This window comes from Cervus elaphus, chromosome 5 (genome assembly GCF_910594005.1).
Source record: "Cervus elaphus chromosome 5, mCerEla1.1, whole genome shotgun sequence".
Classification (NCBI taxonomy): Eukaryota; Metazoa; Chordata; class Mammalia; order Artiodactyla; family Cervidae; genus Cervus; species Cervus elaphus.
Window position 1 is genome coordinate 96314448 of NC_057819.1, and position 18711 is coordinate 96333158.

At 45.9% G+C, this 18711-nt stretch overlaps 1 protein-coding gene across 2 annotated transcripts in view; it reads left to right on the plus strand.

Moving 5' to 3' along the window:
- The first annotated feature begins 7401 nt into the window (after positions 1-7401).
- RAP1GAP2 (RAP1 GTPase activating protein 2) overlaps positions 7402-18711 on the plus strand; it is a 216333-nt gene continuing 205023 nt past the window's right edge. For both annotated transcript variants that reach the window (XM_043903404.1, XM_043903405.1), the window contains exons 1-2: positions 7402-7540; positions 16491-16607. In XM_043903404.1, coding sequence (XP_043759339.1) covers positions 7491-7540; positions 16491-16607 — 167 coding nt within the window. In that variant the 5' untranslated portion in view covers positions 7402-7490. The remainder of the gene's footprint in view (positions 7541-16490; positions 16608-18711) is intronic.

The window sequence follows — 18711 nt, forward strand, 5'->3', positions numbered from 1 at the left end:
ATGTGCACAAAAGCATCAAAGGAATAACTGAAGATGATGAACCAGCAGAGTTAGGGCTTGGACTTGACAGCAAGGAGACTTAGGGGTTCCTCCTGGGAGGAGGTTAGCAATCAGTCAGTCAGCACACAGAGTAAAATAATATTGAGCAAAGCAGACTGCATGGCCCTGTATCTAATGTCATGGGGACACTTAGAGATATATGATGACATACTTAGAGATGATGATGTTGCAAATGATGATGTTGATAATAACAAGATTTATTAAGCATATTCTATATGCTATGTCATCTACTAAATACTTAAAAAAATCTTATTTCTATTTTCAAAATTAAACTTGTAACCAAGTCAAAGAAAACTAAATGTATAAAAACTGAATCTCTGGCCTCAGAAGTTTTGAGTTGAGGACTTTACCCACATAATCTCTCTCAGAGAAGACTTCCCTGGTAGTACAGTGGATAAAAATACACCTGCCAATGCAGGGGACACGGTCCCTGGTCCGGGAAGATTCCATATGCGAAGGAGTGCCACAACTACTGAGCCCAAGCTCTGGAGCCTGAGAGATGCAACTACTGAAACTCACCTGGCTAGATCCCGTGCTCTGCAACAAGAGAAGCCACTGCAATGAGAAACCTGTGCACCGCAATGGAGAGTAGCCTCTGCTCGCTGCAACTAGAGAAAGCCTGCACCCAACAGTGAAGACCCAGAGCAACCAAAAATAAAAAAAAAATTAATGTAAAAAATTTAAAAATAAGAAACTTCAGGGAAATCCTATAGGAAAGGTTTATTCCCATTTGTAGGTGGAGAAAATAAAGCTTAAGAGAGGTTATATTTGACACCACCCAGCTTGTAAGCAGCAGAGTCAGGATTCAAACTCCAGCCCAATCAAGGTCAGAGGTGGGCTTCATCAAGCCCCTCAGTGAGGAGGTGACTCCAGCTGTAGCAGAAGGCACCCACAGTTGTCATGGGCTTTAGTGGAAGGCACAGGCCTTGAAAACCAGTGGGGAGCGTGAGGTCTGGGTGGCAAAGAAGGCTTGGAGGTTCCCTGTATCTCTTCATGACAGTGTGGAATAGTGACTTTCTGAGTTCTGTTTGGGTAACAGTGCTATTGGTTGGTGTCCTGGAAAGTAACAGACAACACATTTAATCCTTTTTTATTTTTGGCTGTGCCAGGCAGCATGCGGGATCTTAGTTCCCTGACCAGGGGCTGAAACTGTGCCCCCTGCATTGGGAGATTAGAGTCTTAACAACTGGACTGCTAGGGAAGTCCCAGACAGCACATTTGAAATGAATCATTTGAAGAGAGTTAAGAAACTGTCTGCAAGGCTATGGACAGAGTTTAAGAAAGAAGGATATAAGGAGCTAATACCATCCTTAGGCTTAGAGGGACAAGAGAAGGCAGTGATGAGATTTCAGAAAGGATGTGTTTGGGGAGAGGGCTACCTGGCAAGAGCTGTGGCTTCCCTTAAAAGAAAGTATCTGGGGACTTCCCTGGTGGTCCAGTGGTTAAGCATCTGCCTTGCAATACAGGGGACAAGGGTTTGATCCCTAGTCCGGGGTCTAAGATCCCACATACCTCAAAGCAACTAAGCCGGTCTGTTGCAACTACTGAAGCTGCTCTGGAGCCTGCATGCCACAACTAGAGAGTCTGTGCATCATATTGAAAAAGGTCTTGCATGATGCGACAAAGATCCTGCATGCTGCAGCTAAGACCGAAAGTGTTGGTGTTAGTGAAAAGTGTTATGTGCTCAGCTGCGTCTGACTCTTTGCAACCCTGTGGACTGTCGCCTGCCAGGCTCCTCTGTCCATGGAATTCTCCAGGCAAGAATACAAGAGTGAGTTGCCATTCCCTTCTCCAGGGAATACCCAGGGATCAAACTTGGCTCTTCTGCATTGCAGGCAGATTCTTTAACATCCGAGCCATCAGGGAAGCCCAAATAAATAAGTTTTTTTTTTTTTTTTTAAAAAGGAAATGTATGACCCACAAGGACCTGGGAGGGAGCTGAGGAATCAGTGTGCAACCTCACTGTCCTCTTGCTCCCGGTCTCCTTCTGGTGCCTTCTCCAGCCAATCCCAATCAGAAGCCAGCAGTTAAGGGAGTCCGTTGACACTACTGCCTGTACAGGTAGACTTCCCAGGACCAAGCAGAGTAGACAAAGGTGGGGGAAGCTTCCAGAGGGAGGAGGTATCTGGTACAACGTTCTTCAACTTGCGTCCCATTTGCTGTTCTCTGCCAGGCTGCTGCCCGCTGAGTACTCCAGTGATGGTGGGCACCAAGATGCTCCAAACAGGGGGGCAGGTGGCAATATTACAGGGATACCCTCTTTTCTTCAAAGACTCTGGCCATCTGTCCTGATCCCCAAAGACTACCCAATCTGGGGCCCTTGGGATGCGGTGGCTAGAAGGATAGGGAGCTCTGAGACCAGAGACCTAACCAGAGGTTATTGTGGATAAGCCTCTTAGTCAGCTTACCTAACAAATGAAAGATCAAACTGGGGCAAGGCTGTACTCTCCTCAGATGGCTGATTTGGATCAATTGTTATTTTAGTTGCTAAGGCGTCTCTGACTCCTTTGCAACCTCATGGACTGCTCTGCAGGCTCCTCTGTTCATTTGGAGAAAATGGTCCCTAACATCTCAGCAGGCTTTTGGAGTTTCAGACTATTCCTAAACCACTAGAATGACAACAAGAATGAGCTCTGAGTGTGTGTGTGTGTGTGTATTTGTGCGTGTGTGTGTGTGTGTGTGTATACTAGGTTGCAATTCAGGTTCAGGCATACCACCTCTGCCTCAACCCTGCCCACATCCTCATCCCTCTAGGGCACAGAGCTCAGACACTCAGCTGATGGGCTTCATTGAAGGGATATGAGACGTGCCAGTACCTGTGCCTGAAATTCTTCCATTCCAGACCACTCTCCATGATCTCGGGCAATGAACTCCCCAGTTCTTTGGTTATCTGGTATAATTGTGGCCCCTCTTTTCCTTTATTTTCCCCTAATTTTGTATTAGTTTTACCACATGTAATGCTCCACATTTTGCTTAAATGTACCACTTCCTTCAGCCAGGTTTTAAAAACATATTTATTCATTTATTTGTGTGCACTGGTTCTTGCTTGTGGCATGTGGCATCTAATTTCCTGCCCAGAGATGAAACCCAGGCCTCCTGCATTGGAAGTGTGGAGTCTTAGCCACTGGATCACCAGGGAAGTCCTGTCAGTGCTTTTAAATATTGTGTTTTATTACAGAAGCTTTTACATGTCTTCATTCACTCATCAATGCCTGTATATTAAAATTTTTAAAAAAATTTCCCTTATTATTCATTGCAGAAATCTTTGGAATTCTCGATAAGCAAAGACATAAAAATAGAAGTGCCCACTTTTACTTTCCAGGCCTAACAAAAAGTAACATTTGGCATTAAAAAAACTCTAACTATATAAAATCTTAATTATGTATAATTTTATCATCTCATTTTGTAGTCTGTTTTTTGGCTTAGCAATGTAGCATGAACGTTTTTCTCCTGCTGCAGTGTTGTTCTTTTTTTTTTTTTTTTCAGTGTTCTTTGTATTGATAAAGTACAGTGTACTGCATCTATCCATATTTTTATTGTCTGATAATTAGATTCTTTCTATTTTTTAATGTTATAAGCAGTAATGTTGTGAGTGTCTTGGTAGCTTTATCATTTAACAAGTGACTTATTGTATTTTTTCTTATTGCACAAAATGTTTACTTAGAAAAACTAGGGTATATGGGTAAGAAAAACAGTAAGATAAAAACCACTGTAACTTCGCCCACCCAGAGATAAATCACTTTAAAAATATGTAGTTCTTCCAGATTTTCTGTAAGTATATTAATATACTAGTTCTACTTGGTAACACTTTTTTTCATTTCAAAATATATCTTGATTTTTTCATGCCAGTAGGTCTTTCTTAATAGCTGTATAATGTTCCATCACATGGGCATACTTCTTCATTTATTTAATCTCCTGTTGGACTTTTGTGTTGTCTTCAGTTTTGCTCTTTTTTGCAAACAATGTTGCAATGGACCTTCTTCCAAAGACTTTTTTTCCCCCACACGTTTCATTTTTTAAAAAAATTTTTTATTGGAGTATAGATGATATGCAATGTGTTAGTTTCAGGTGTATAGCGAAGTGAATCAATTACACATATACATATATTCACTCTTTTCTTTCTTTTTTTTAATCCACTCTTTTCTAGATTCTTTCCCCATATAGGTCATTATAGAGTATTGAGTAGAGTTCCCTATGCTAGACAGTATGCCCTTATTAGATTATCTATTTTATTTTTAAAATTTATTTTTATTTACCTTTTAAAATTTTGGCCATACCTCGCAGCATGTGGAATCTTAGTTCCCTGACCAGGGACTGAACCCATGCATTGGAAGGCAGAGTCTTAACCACTGGACCACCAGGGAAGTCTCTCCTCCATATTTCTAATTATCTCCTTAGGATGAATTTCAAAAAGAGAAAATTACTAAGTCAAGGGATATACACATTTGTTGACTTTTGATCATACTGTCAAACTGCCATGAACAATAGTTGGACCAATTTGTACATCAATCTCAGTCATAACTGGGAGAGTCTCCCTTCTCCACACAAGCCCTGCAAGGGATAATTAACAACAATTCAGCAACAACCAACTGTTTCAAATTTGACAAATGAAAAAAGTACTGTTACACTTAAATTTTCAAGTCCTTAATTTCCAGTAATATTAAATTTAAAAAATGTGTCTACTATCTATTTATATTTCTTTTGTGACTTGCTTGTTCATGTCCTTTGCTGTTTCTCTATTAGAACATTTATCATTTCTTATTTCTTTGTACTAAAAGCTTTCCACATTAAAATCTTTTACTGTATAGTAAAATGTATACAACATAGAATTTGCTACTGTTAACTATTTAAAACAAATAATTTTATTTATTGATGGCCATGCTGGGTCTTCGCTGCTGCGTGGACTTTTCTCTAGTTGCAGTGCACAGGCTTCTCATTGGGGTGGCTTGTCTTGTTGCAGAGCTGGGCCCTAGGACACCTGGGCTTCCATAGTTGCAGCACATGGGCTCAACAGTCATTGCTCCGAGGCTCTGGAGCACAGGCTCAGTAGTTGTGGTGCATGGGCTTAGTTGCTCTGCCATATGTGAAATCTTCCCAGATCATGGCTGGAAGCTGGGTCTCCTGCATTGGCAAGGCAATTCCTTACCACTGAGCCACCAGGGAAGCCCTCGTAACTATTTTAAAGGGTACAATTCAATGGCATTAAATACATTCACATTCAGCATCACCACGGCCCATTTCTAGAACTCTTTTCATCTTGTAAAGTTGAAAAGCTGTGCCCGTTAAAATGAACGCCCCATTCTTCCCTTTCCAACTCCACACCTTGCCAACTATCGTTCTACCTCCGGTCTTTATAAATGTAGGCACTCTAGGTACTTCGTGGAAGTGAACTCATACAAGTATTGTTCTTCGTGACTTGTTTATTTCACTTAGCATAATACCTTCAAAGTTCACCCATGTTGTAGTGTGTGTCAGAATTTCCTTCCTTTTTAAGGCTGAATAATATTTCATCTTATGTGTAGACCACGTTTTGCTTCTCCATTAATACACTCATGAATACTTGGGTTGCTTCCACTCACTTGTTATTGTGAATAATCTGCTGTGAATATGGATATTCAAATACAGGCATGTATATTTTTAAATCGGTTTGATATTTGCCTTTTAACTTTGCTTACTGTACTTTTGTGATGTGCTAAGGTTAAATATTTTTATTTTAGTCAAATCCATTACTCTCTTTCCATAAGACTTCTGCCATTGATGCCAAGCTTAAAAAAGTCCATTCCTATTTTAATATGACCATACTTACCTATGTATTTTTTGAGTCCTTTTTATATGTTTATACATTTACATTTATAATTCATCTGAAACATACTTTGTGATGTGAAAGAGAAGCCTTTTTTTCTCCCTGAAAATGGTTAATTGTCCCATCACCATATCCCTCACTAATTTGAAATACATGTATTACACATACACACATCTGGGGATGTTTTTAGACCTTCTATTCTGTTTCCTTGGTTTCTTTGTTAATTATGTTGGGGAAGCTTAAAGAAAGGATATTCAAAGGCAATTGCTAGCCTCATGCTAGACACTATACTTAAAGGTCAAAGGCGAGCTGCCAATCTTGTCTGTTTCTCCTTCTCTGTTTCCTTTTACATGTTGTTTAGGTTTTTCAGTCCTTGTTGCTTCCTGTCAGTTCTTTAGTTGAGACCTACTGGAAAGTTCAGATAAGGATTCTCAGGATTTATGTAATCTTGATTTTTTGTTGAACCCTGGGGAGGATGCCTATGGATATGGTGACAGATGTCAGTAGCATTTGGATTCCCCTGGAAACTTGTGCCGAGTTCCTGAGTAGGGGCCCCCAGTCCCTAGTGGGAAGATAAGCTTCCGGAGCTCTACATCCAGAGCCAGATCTTCTCCTCTCTGCGTAAGGTTCCCTCCTGCAAAGGATGTGGACTGTCCTGACATGAAAGGCAGGTGGATGGCACTCTGCTGCGTGCAGTCTCTATAAACATGTCTAACACTCAGTTCCTTCAAACCAGGCTCCCGTGATGCTGTGGGCCAGGCTGATCTCTGCTCAACTCAAATTAACGTTCTGGGATGAAAGTAGTTTGAAGGCCTGGGTGGAGAAAATCCTAGGGTTTGGCAACATTCTGGGCCAATGTCATAATATTTTATTGTGAGTACTGTGCTCAGACGCTTCAGTTCTGTCCGACTCTTTGTGACCCCATGGAACTATAGCCCGCCAGGCTCCTCTGTCCATGAAAATTTCCAGGCAAGAATACTGGAGTGGATTGCCATTTCCTCCTTCAGGGGATCTTTCAGACCCAGGGATGGAACTGAAGTCTCCTACCTCTTTTGTATTGGCAGGCGGATTCTTTACCTCTGAACCACCTGGGAAGCCAATGACTACCGTCTTAAAATAGTTCAATAATCTGTAAGGCGCATCAGTTTTTATTTAAGCCATTTATAGTAGTTTATTTTGGGGCATAACTTTCTGGGTAGGTGGAACAGGTGTCATAAGGAAGTGAAACAATGGGATTAAGTGAATTCCCCCGAGTCACTCAGCAAGTCAGGTAGAATTTGGAGAACTTGACTCCTCGCCCAGTGCTCCAAAGCGAGTCCACTCCGCTGCACCTCTGGGCAGGCTGGGCGTGGGTGAAGACAGTGAAGGGACCGGCTGCGGTCTCGCGGCCGCGGCGAGGAGCGCGGTGACCCAGCCCCGACCGACTCCAGGGGCGGGGCCGGCGGCCGTCCGGGGGGAGATGCGCGCGGCCGGCCGCACCGCCCGGGCTCCGGCCGAGTCGCCTCGCTCCCGCCCCGCCCGCCGGACCCGCGCTGCGGAGCGCGTCCTCGGCACTGGCCTGCGGCAGCCGGAGCTGCTTCCACGGTGCGGCCCGTGGCGGGTGGGGAGCGGGCGGCGGCCGGGAAGCATGGCGGGTCGCCGGGCGCCGGGGGAGAAGCGCTGGCAGCTGGTGCGCTGGTGAGTGGGCACCCGGGGGGTGCGGGGCCTGGTGCGGGAGCGCACCCGCGCGCTGAGGCCGGGCGGAGCGCGGGAGGGAGCGGGGGCGCTGGCTCGAAGTTTGTTCTCGAGCGGAGGCGGCGGGGCCAGGTTGAACTAGAGGCGCTGGGCTGCCTGCTCATCTCCGTCCCGCGACCCGGAGCCTGGTCTTGGCGGTTCTCTAGAGCGATCGTCGCCAGGACGCCGGACCCTGCCCCCGACGTTAGGCTTTGGGGGCACCTCGGTCTTCGTTTGCTCTCTGTGCAGAGGGACTCCCCTTGTTACCCTCAAACCTTCTGCTGCTCTGGGTTCAACCTGCAATTCTCATCTCGCCTGTTCAAGGAAATGCCTCAGTGCACCTAAATGCGGACGCGCGGCGGTGGGCACGTTGGGCATGGGGGTGTAGGAGAAGGGGGTGCCTAGGAGGTGAGGGAAGAGGTACCCCAAGGGTCGTTGCCCCTCCCCCCACCGCAGTCCAGTCCAGGCTGGGAAATCAGAGCCTGCGGTGTCAGGTTGCTAGACTGCAGGCCAAGAAGGTTTCAGACGCATCACTGAGGAGTCAACCTGGGTTGGGCCCAAGTCCCGGTTGCCCGAATGTTCAGGGCTGTTTCAGTCAGGGGTCTGACCTCTGCTTGGCGGGACTTAGAACGCAGGACAGCCTGTTCAGCCCATTCCTGTCCTGGAAGGATTCTAAGAATGTCTGGCTGGGACCGGTCCCCATCTCAAATCCTCCCATCCACACCAGGGCCAGGGGCATCTTTGAAGAAGAATTCTAGGACACTGCTTGCCTGATGCATTCTGTAGCCTGAATACAAAGAACAACAATAATATCCTTAATAATTGCAACCTGGCTTCCAGAGCCCTTCCTATTGGCTCTACCATAATCAGGCATTGATTCAGTTACTCTTTACCGCGATACTCAGAGGAAGGTATTGTTGTTGTTCAGACTCTAAGTTGTGTCTGACTCTTTGTGACCCCACGAACTGCAGGACACCAGGTTCCTCTGTCCTTCACTATCTCCCGGAGTTTGCTCAGATTCATGTCCATTGAGTCAGTGATGCTATCTAGCCATCTCATCCTCTGTCTCCCCCTTCTCCTCCTGCCTGCAATCTTTCCCAGCATCAGGGTCTTTTCCAATGAGTCCTCTCTTTGCACCAAAGCATTGTGGCCAAAGCATTGGAGCTTAAGCATCAGTCCTTCCAATGAATATTCAGGGTTGATTTCCTTTAGGAAGGTATTGGCACCCGCCTCTTACAGATGAGGAAACTGGGGCTCAGAGAAGGAAGGTAGTTAATCAAGGTCACCCAGCAAGCAAGTGACAGAGTCAGGGTTTGAACTCAGGGTTTCCCCAGGGGCTTAACTCCTCCTCTTCCTTTTTTTTTTTAAAGTGTTTATTTGGCTGTGTCTTAGTTGCAACAGGCAAGATCTTTTCATTACGGTGCTCGGACCCTCTAGTTGCAGTGCAAGGACTCAGTAGTTGCTCACTGGCTAAGCTGACCCTCAGCATGTGGAATCTTTGTTCCCCAACCAGGGATGGAACCCATATGCCCTGCACTGCAAGGTGGATTCTTAACTATGGACCACCAGGGAAGTCCCTCCTCCTCCTTTTTGCCTCTTAATTCCTGAATGCTGGGCCTGGCCAGCATTCCAAGTTCACATTGTCAAAAAAATCTCAGCATGTCAGAGCAGGAGGGGTCAGTGGGTTTCCAGCCTGCTCAGTCCATCCTGTCCTTCAAGAGTTCCAAGAATCAAAGTCCAAATAATCAAAATTATCATTTAGCAGTGGAGTTACTCTTCAGATGAAACCCCAATATATAAATCAGATAAAAGTAGAGTTAATCTGTCTGAAGAGCTGGTGGGGAGTGGGTAGTTACTTAGTACCCTCTCCCTGGAGAGAAGGCACCACCCTAGGACCCCAGGGTCTTCCAGGTCAGTTTGTGCAGTTTGATTCCTTCCCTCCCTCCATGGAGGAGGAAACAGGAAGAGTCTTAAAGGGGCAGAGCTTGGATTCCTGCTCTGACTCTCTCTGCCCTGATGTGTGGCTGGGTTGGCTCTTGGGTTGAACCAGATGAAGCATAGATCATTATTAAGACCCTAATTAGATTTTGGATCACCTTTCAGTCTTGGGTAAAAAAGCCCATGGCTTTGAGAAGGTCCTGAAGACATAACTTGAGTGGTCAGACTGCCTGGCAGGGAGCACTCTTGAGGACAAGACACCTTCTGAACTCCATGGCATGCTCCCAACATGATCAGCCTTGGCCTCTGCTTCCTGGATCTCAGATTGAGTCAGTTTTCTCAACTTAAATTGGCTTAAGAGTAAAAGGGAGTATTGGCTCCCTTTTAAGAGTATTGGCTTACAGATCTGAAAACAGAAGAACTTTCCATGTTTCAGACGAAACTGGATTCAAGTTCTCAACTAATGTCACCAAATAACGTCTTACTCTCTCTGTCCTTTCTCTTTCCTCTGTTCCCTCTTTATTCCCTTGTGGAAAGAAGGTGGCTCTCAGGAGTTGCAGGCAACCCTCAGATGACCAAAACCCTCCTGAAAAAAGAGCTTCTCTTTCTCAGTGGTTCTAGCAGAAGTTTCAGAATGTCATTTCATTGACCTGTTTTGGGTCACATGGCCATCCTTCAGCCAATCACTGTGGAATGGGGGATGGAGTGCTTAGATTGGCCAGGCTGGGTCATGTGCTCATCCTGGAATCTGGGGGCTGGAGTTAGTTCCACCCAAACCACAAAATTTTGAGTGGGAAGGAGGGTGGGGAATATTCTGTGGGCAACAAATATGTCTGACGTTTACTTACTCTTTTAGAACAGCTCTTGCTTTGAAGGTTCCTCCTCCAAATTCTCCATAAAGTACCAAAAACTAAATTAGAATTTGGTTGGGTTCATCAGATCAAGTTATTAAATATGTAAGACTTTTTGGCATTCCTCTTACTGTCTGAGGGCCTGTTGCCGAGTTTCTGATGGTGGGGCTTTGGATCTGGGGGAAGGACCTGACAGAGGCTACAGGCTCGGGTTGTGTGAAAACTTGAAAAACAGTGCAGAATGCTCTGGCAACATACTTTTGACTGACTCTAAAGTATTCCATTCACAGTTGAACCATAATTTCTTTATCTAGCCTCTATTGATGGCCTTTCAAGGAATTCTGAATATTTTGATATTGCAAACATCGCTGCAGGGAACCTATACCCATGCAAACATGTGGAAAGATAATGGTTGGATGTATTCTCCAAAGTGAAATCGCAGAGTAAAAGGACGTGTACGTTCTGCCATGCCAACTTGAGCACCAAAGAAGCTGCACCATTTTATGGGCTTCCCTGTGGCTCAGACGGTAAAGAATCTGCCTGTAATGCAGGAGACCAGGGTTTGATCCCTTGGTTGGGAAGATTTGTTGGAAAAGAAAATGGCAACCCGCTCCAGTATTCTTGCCTGGAGAATTCCATGGACAGAGGAGCCTGGTGGGGTACAATCTGTGGAGTTGCAGAGAGTTTGATATGACTGCGTGACTAACACACACACACATATTATCTCCAGTGATGTGTGAGTTGCACATTCCCCACAATTTTGCCCATACTGGGAATTATTATTATTTTTTTCATACTGGGAATTATTAATCACAAACTTTTAAACCTTGGTTCATGTTGCTGGTGAAAAATGATTTTTCATTGCTTTAATTTTCATTTCTTATAGAAGTTGATTTTTTTTTAATGTTTATTGGTCATTTGTGTTTCTATTTTTGTAAACTACTCATTTAATTTCCTTTGTCCTTTTTCCCCCTGTTGATTTGCTCATTATATATATTTTTCACATTGATCTCCAAAAGCTCTTCATCATGGAGATTAGTATTTTTTATTTTTTAGTAAATTTTGTATTTTATAACAGCTTTGCATGTGTGCATATGTAGTTGCTCAGTTGTATCCAACTGTTTGCAAGCCTTTGGACTGTAGCCTGTCAGTCTGCTCAGTCCTTGGGATTTTCCAGGCAAGAATGCTGGAGTGGGTTGCCTTGCTCTCCTCCAGGGCATCTTCCCGACTCAGGGATTGAACCCAAGTCTCCTGTGTCTCCTGTATTGCAGGTGGATTCTTTACCTGCTGAGCCATTGGGGAAGCCCTTAGAATGACTTTAGATTTACAAAAAAATTGAGAAGATAGTACAATGTTCCCATATACCCCACACCCACTTTTCTGTATTATTAGCTTCTTACACTAGTATGGTACATCTCTTACAAAAATGAACCAATATTGATATATTATTATTGACTAAGCCCCATAGATTATTTGGATTTCTTACGTCCTTTTTCTGTTATAGGGTCCCATCTAGATACCACATGGCATTTAGTAATTAATGTAATTACTCCTCTTTGCTGTGACAGTTTCTTGGACTTCTCTTGTTTTTGATTAATTTGACAGTTTTGAGGAGTTGTGGCCCTGTTTTGTAGGATGATGTCCCTCAATTGGGATGTATCTGATGTTTTTCTCATTATTAGATTGGAATTATGAATTTGGGAGAAGAAGATCACAAGGATAGAGTGTCATTTTCCTACATCATATCAAGTATACCTACTGCCAACATAGCTTATGAAGGGAATTCCCTGGCGGTCCAGTGGTTAGGGCTCTGTGCTTCCACTGCAGGGGGCACAGGTTCAATCCCTGGGGGAGGGGCGACATAGGATCTTCTGTGCCGCTGGGGTGTGGCCAAAAAAAAAGCTTTTGACGTTGACTTTGACCACCTGGCTGAAGTAGTGTTTGTTGGCGTTACTCCCCACCCCCCCTTCCATACTGTACTCTTTGAAGGAAGTTGCTCTGTGAAGCCCACATCTATGTAGAGGGAGCAGTGGTCCACCTTCCTGGGGGTACACTGTTTACATACATTGTTTGGAATTCTTCTGCACGTGAGATTTGTCTCTTTGCTCTCCATTTATTTGATTATTCAATCATTCATTTATATCAGTATGCACTATTATTCACTTATTTCAACAGCAGCCTTATTGAAATAGGATTCACGTGCCACGCAACTTACTCAAAGTGTAAAATTCAGTGGGAATATATTCACAGGACTGTGCAACTGTCACCATAGTCAATTTAAGAACATTTTCATCATCCCCCAAAGAAATCCCATAACCTTCAGCAGTCCCCCTCCCCCCCACCCCCAGTCTTAAGCAACCACTAATCTTTCTCTCTTTATGGATCTGTCTGTTCTGGACATCATTTCATATAAATGGAATCATACAGCACGTGGTCCCTTGTGACTGGCTTCTTTCACTTAGCAAAATGTTTTCAAGGTTCAGCTTTCAGTGCCCGCTTGACCTACCCCAGTGTTCAACGGAAAAAATAGGTGTAACCTCTAAAGTGCCTGACCCTTCTCTCTTTTGGTGATGGATCCTCCACACTGGGGGCCTCTTATGTGAGTGGTTTCTGCTCCTCTCTTCTCGTTTCTTTCAATGTCCCTGATCGTGCCCAGGTCTTGACTCCTACTTTCCCAGTGATAATCTGAGAAGCTGGTTCTTGCTGAAGTGTGAATGGCTATTAGTGACTTCCAAGGTTGACCCCCTGCAGTATTTAATCCCCTGTGTACTGTTGAGTAGAGTTTCAGGTATGAGACAGGTTTATAGGGAAGATATCTGGGGATGGACGATGTTCTGTTTGCCTATAGTTGATGAAGTCCAGTGCAGCCAATCCTACCTCCTAAGTTAGTAAATTGGATTCATTAATGGAGATCATCTCTGTCAGAGCAGTCTCTGGAAAATCTTCTCAAGAACATAGTGAGTTGATGACTGTGACTATTGTGATTTTTTAAGGCAAACTGGCTCAGTTGACTGGGGAGCTGGGTGGGAGTGTTACAGGGACTTCAGAGATGATCAGATATAATCTTTGCACTCTAGCAGGGAGACAGACAGGCACATAAATAACTCACGTACGAGCGGGCAGAGAGCAGCGTGGTGACCAAGGTTAAGCAAAGCATCCCCGGAAACTTGGAACCACTTTGGAGGCTCACTGGGAGGCTGGGGACAGATTTTTAGAAGCAGTGTGGTTTGAGCAGTTGGCCAGGGTGGAGCAAGACACAGATGGAGGGAGGGCAGCTGAGACCTGGGCACTGCCTGAGCTAAAGCTCAGAGGTTACAAAAGGCAGGGCATCTTTAGAGAAGGACAAACAGATTGAGATTGTAGGGATGGGAGTGGGGGGGAAGGCATGTCATGGCGGGAAGGACTGGAGGGGAGCAAAGTGGGGAAGAATTAGACTTCTCAGGTGAGCAGTTTGGAGGACATTAGATATGTGGTGGGAAGCCCCTAACCTTTTTGGCCAGGGGAGGGGCTGACAAGATCTGTGCTGGGAAGTAGGGGCTGGTACGGAGGAGGGAGAGGATATGTATGTGTGTGTGGAGAGAGGACTGGATGCCAGGGGATGAGGGTACAGAGAAGGCTGCTGCTTCCTGTGTATTTGTGACCTTGGACGAGTTCACTTCCATCCCCCGGGTCTCTTCTTCCTCATCTCTGAAATGGGATCAGCCAGTTCTGAGGGATTTCATGTGAAGCTTGGAGCAGAGTGTGCAGGGATAGGGTTTGTCTGTCATGAGTGAAGCTGGTAAAGCCGATGACTGGTGAGGACAGATGAGGATGGGGGGGGAGAGGGGAGGCGATAAGGATGACCATGTGGCAGGAGCTTTCCTCGAATTATCTCATTTAATCTTCTTAACAACCTTTTGAAGTGGGTGGTGTTATTATTCCAATTTTACAGACGAGGAATCCGGGACTTAGAGTGGAAAATCACTCATCTGAAGCTGGGAACTGGAATCCAGGTTGAGGTGCCTGCAACGAGTGGACAACAGTCCCTTCTGCCCTGACTTGGGGAGAGGAGAGGAGGGTTGGCTGGGACAAGGAGGAGGAGCACATTTGGAGGAGCCCGAGAATGAGGAAAGGCATAGACATGCATCATCACAATAGGATGGGATTAATCAGGGAAGGCTTGCTGGAGGAGCCAAGTTATTTGTTTTGTAAGGAGTCACGTTTTGAACCAGGTTTTACAGGGCAGGGGTCATCTTGAGGCAGGAAGCAGAGGAAGGTCATGTCCCACAAAGGAAAGTCATAAAATCATGATTTTCCCTCCTAAACTTGTCCTTGTCCAGCGAGAAGGACACTGCACCCAGATGCCCACACAAACCAGAAACTCAGGAAAAACTTTGTTGCCTGTCTCCCGTTCACCATGTCCGACCCATCCCCAGGTCCAGATGACACTTCTTCCTTCTCTCACTTGAGTTCTGCCATGTCTCTCTGTTCCAGCACTGTCTCCTGTGCAAACCAACATTGTCCCATCTTGACCCCCTGCAAGAACATCTAACCTGGCTGCCTTACCCTTTTCCCCCAGGACGATCTTCCTGAAATGCACGTCAGATCATATCGAAGAGAGTGAAGGGAGACAGGTGGGGACCAGATGCCCTGATATGGGAGACCATAGGAGCAACGGAAGCCCTCTGTCCTCCTGCAACCGGCATTCTGGGAAATCTCCCTCAACAAAGAGCCTGTGCCCAATCAGGCAGTATCAGAGTAGCTGCACAATTTGGTTTTTTTCATAGCACTTTATACAGTTTGTTATTTCACACACACACACACACACACATAATTAAAGATTTTTAATAATAGGTAGTAACTCTCCTGTATAAAAAGACACATTGTTAAAAAGTTACTCCCTCCCCCCCATTCCCCCAGCTTGTCCTTACCCCAACCTAGGTAACTACTTTTATTAGCTTTTGTGTCTCCAGAATTTCTACATGTAAAGATAAGCAAATAAAAATTCTTACTTTATTCTTTCCCCCCTTTTAAAACAATGTATCAAAAAGAAAAACAAAAACTCAAAAAAAAAAAAAAAAAGAGATAAAACAATGTATCCTGGAGATCTTTGCATGATAGCACACAGGGAATGCCCTCAATAAAAACACTTTGTATGGCTGCACACTGTTGTGCTCTATGGATCCACCGGTATTTATTTAACCAGCCCTCTGCTGATGGCTGCTTGGTCCATTCCTTGTCTTTTGTTATTAGAAACAGAGCTACGTATAACCTTGTGCACATGCTAGAATCCGTAAATAAATTCTTTGAAGAGGGATAGCTGGATTTCAGAGGAACTGCATCTGTAATTTAGACAGATGTTGTCAGACTATCCAGCAGAGGGCTTGTACCAATTGACAATCCCACTATGTGTGAGGGGGCTGGTTTATAATGATATATTAGTTCATGTGATTATTTGATGGCTTCTCTTCCCACAAAACTGTAGGCTCCAGGATGTCAGGGATTATGTCTCATTTGCTCATTCTCACAGGCGCTCAGTAAATACTGGATTAATGGATGGATTTATGAGTCTACCAGGAGTTGGTGGCCGAAGTGAATGAGATCCTTTTGTGTTCACCTTGCCCGGTCCAGCTTCCCTGATCCTTGCTCTGGGCTGAGTGTCAATCCCCAGGGTGGCTGGAACCCTGGGAGAGACCCTTGAGGTTCTGGAAGATCTAATCCTGACATCTGAGTCATGACCCCCACCCCAGAGCATGCTTTCTCCTGCTGTGAGCTCAAGAAGTCCAATGTGTCAGTCTTATAAAGGACTTGGAGAATGGACCTTTGTCTGATGTTTGTGTTCTCTGCCCAGCCTCTGCTTACATACCTCTGGTGACAGGAAACTCATCCTTCCCGACTGACTCCTTTCAACTTCAGACAACTAATACTTAAAAAGTTTTTCTATTGAGTTACTCCATATAGCTGCCTATTCTTCAGGGAATTTAAATCATGGCTCTTTGGAGATAAGACTTTCTGGCTGGTGAGCAGGGGTATTTGGGGACAGGTACCTCTCATCTATCACTTTCTGGCACGTAGGGCCAACTCCCAGAGGACCTCTGCAGGGCCCTGCCTGCCCACCGCCTGACTCTGTCCCGTCTCACCCGCAGGTACGTGCAGGAGGGGCGGTTCCGAATTGAGGAGAGGACGCTGACAGCCTTCCAGTGGCTCTACAGCCCCCAGCAGCATCGCATCCTCAGCCGTGCTGACCTGGAGTCTCCCTCCAGGTAAGAGCACCCTCTGCCCTTCCTCTCCTTCTTTAGTGGTCCTTGTAGGCAGCCAGCCCTACACTGGTTCATGAACTCCCAGTGGGAACCACTGCTTTCTGTGGTGGAGAGGCCTTCTAGGGTCCTTGACAGAGTTTATCAGCTGCGGCGCTGCTCCAGCCTAGAATATTCTGAGTGATTTGAGGCAGAGTCACTGCCTCTGCTTTCTCCTCTGTAAAATGAGTTTGATCATATTTTCCCTGCCTTCTGTTGGGAAGATCATGAACCTCAAGTGAAATGATGCCTGGAGATGAGCTGGTTCCTTTTTTTCTTTTTTTAAAAATTATTTATTTATGACTGTGCTAGGGTCTTCCCTGCTGCGCCAGGGCTTTCTCTGGTTGTGTCAAGTGGGGGCTACTCCCTAGGTACAGTGTGTGGGCTTTTCATTACAGTGGTCCCTCTTGTTGCAGAGCACAGGCTGAAGATACACAGGCTTTAGCAGCTGCATCCACGTGGACTTGGTAGTTGTGGCATGCAGGCTTAGTTGCTCTGCAGCATGTGGAATCTTCCTGGCCCAGGGATTGAACCTGTGCCCCCTGCATTGGCAAAGCAGATTCTTAACCACTGGGCCACCAGGGAAGCCTGGCTGGTTCCTTTTTAAGAGGAAGAACTTCTGACAAGTTTGCTGGGCAGTCCCTGCTTTGCCCTGGGTAGAGTCAGCCCTTCCTTGTCTCTCTCCTCTGTCTGGGATCCTGAGTCTGGGGGAGGGACACCCAGATTCCTGCTCCCCGGCCTTGCCGGCTCCTTCCTCCACACTGTGGACAGGCATGACAACTGTTAGTGGTCTTGATGGAGACATGCTGGGAAGCCCTGCTGCCGCCACACCCCTTCCCAAGGCTTCTGCCAGACCTGACCCTGGAGCTTTCTTCCCACTTGCCCCATCCAAACCTCTTTGCACCAGCTTCTAAAGTAGCAGGACCCTTGAAGCCAAGGGCCTTCTGTGGTGGCTCAGATGGTAAAGAATCTGCCTGCAATGCAGAAGATCTGGGTTCAATCCCTGGGTTGGGAAGATCCCCTGGAGAAGGGAATGGCAACCCACTCCAGTATTCTTGCTTGGAAAAATCCCATGAACAGAGGAGCCTGGTGGGCTAACAGTTCATGGGGTCAGACATGGCTGAGTGACTAACACTTTCACTTTTGAAGCCAAGAATGAACAGGTCTTTCCTCCCAGGGGTGGCTGAATAAAAGGAGAAAGGGAGGAATGTCATTTGGGGGAACAGCCTGGTCTGGCCAGTAAGTAAACAGAGACCATGCTCTTCCTGCATCTCCCCAAACTGGCCCCAGGAATAAGGTTCAGCAGTGCTAGCAGACCTCACCTCCCCAGACATCTGCTGGGAGTCCTACTTAGCTAAGAACAGTGCATCTGCTCGCTCGTCTCAATGACGATTTCAGAAGGTACCGGAAGCAGTGAGGGGAACAGGAACTCTGGATCCAGTTCTGCTCAAGGAGGAAGAATTAATTGAATGATGATACAGAAATGATAGGGTTTCCCAGGTGGCGCTAGTGGTAAAGAACCCGACTGCCAGTGCAGGAGACATAAGAGATCTGGGTTCGATCCCTGGGTTGGGAAGATCTCCTGAAGGAGGGCATGGCAATCCACTCCAGTAATCTCGCCTGGAGAATCCCATGGACAGAGGAGCCTGGTGGGCTACAGTCCAAAGAGTTGCACAGAGTTGGACACGACCGAAGCGACTTAGCACACATGCACATAGAAGTGACAGGAACCCTGGGAAGGGTGACTCAGGCCACCCGGGAACTCTTGGTATTCAGGAAATGGGAGGTTAGACAAATGCTCTAAGCTCCCAAGGGTAGATTGCAAATGGCGCAGAGAAGAGACTGAAAAGCCCCTTGAGCCTGAAGCAAGAGTATGAGGAGGGCAATGTGATCCTGAGCGTAGGCTGTGAATCCGTTCAGAGACAGAGAAGAAGGCTGCCTGGCAAGCACGCTGGTGAGACGCAGACATGAAGGGCAGTTTCAGGGAACCTGCAAAGCCCTATTGCAGGCCGAGCACCATCTGACTGACGGAAAGCAGCTCCTCCCTCACCTCCTTTCCTTTCATCAAAAC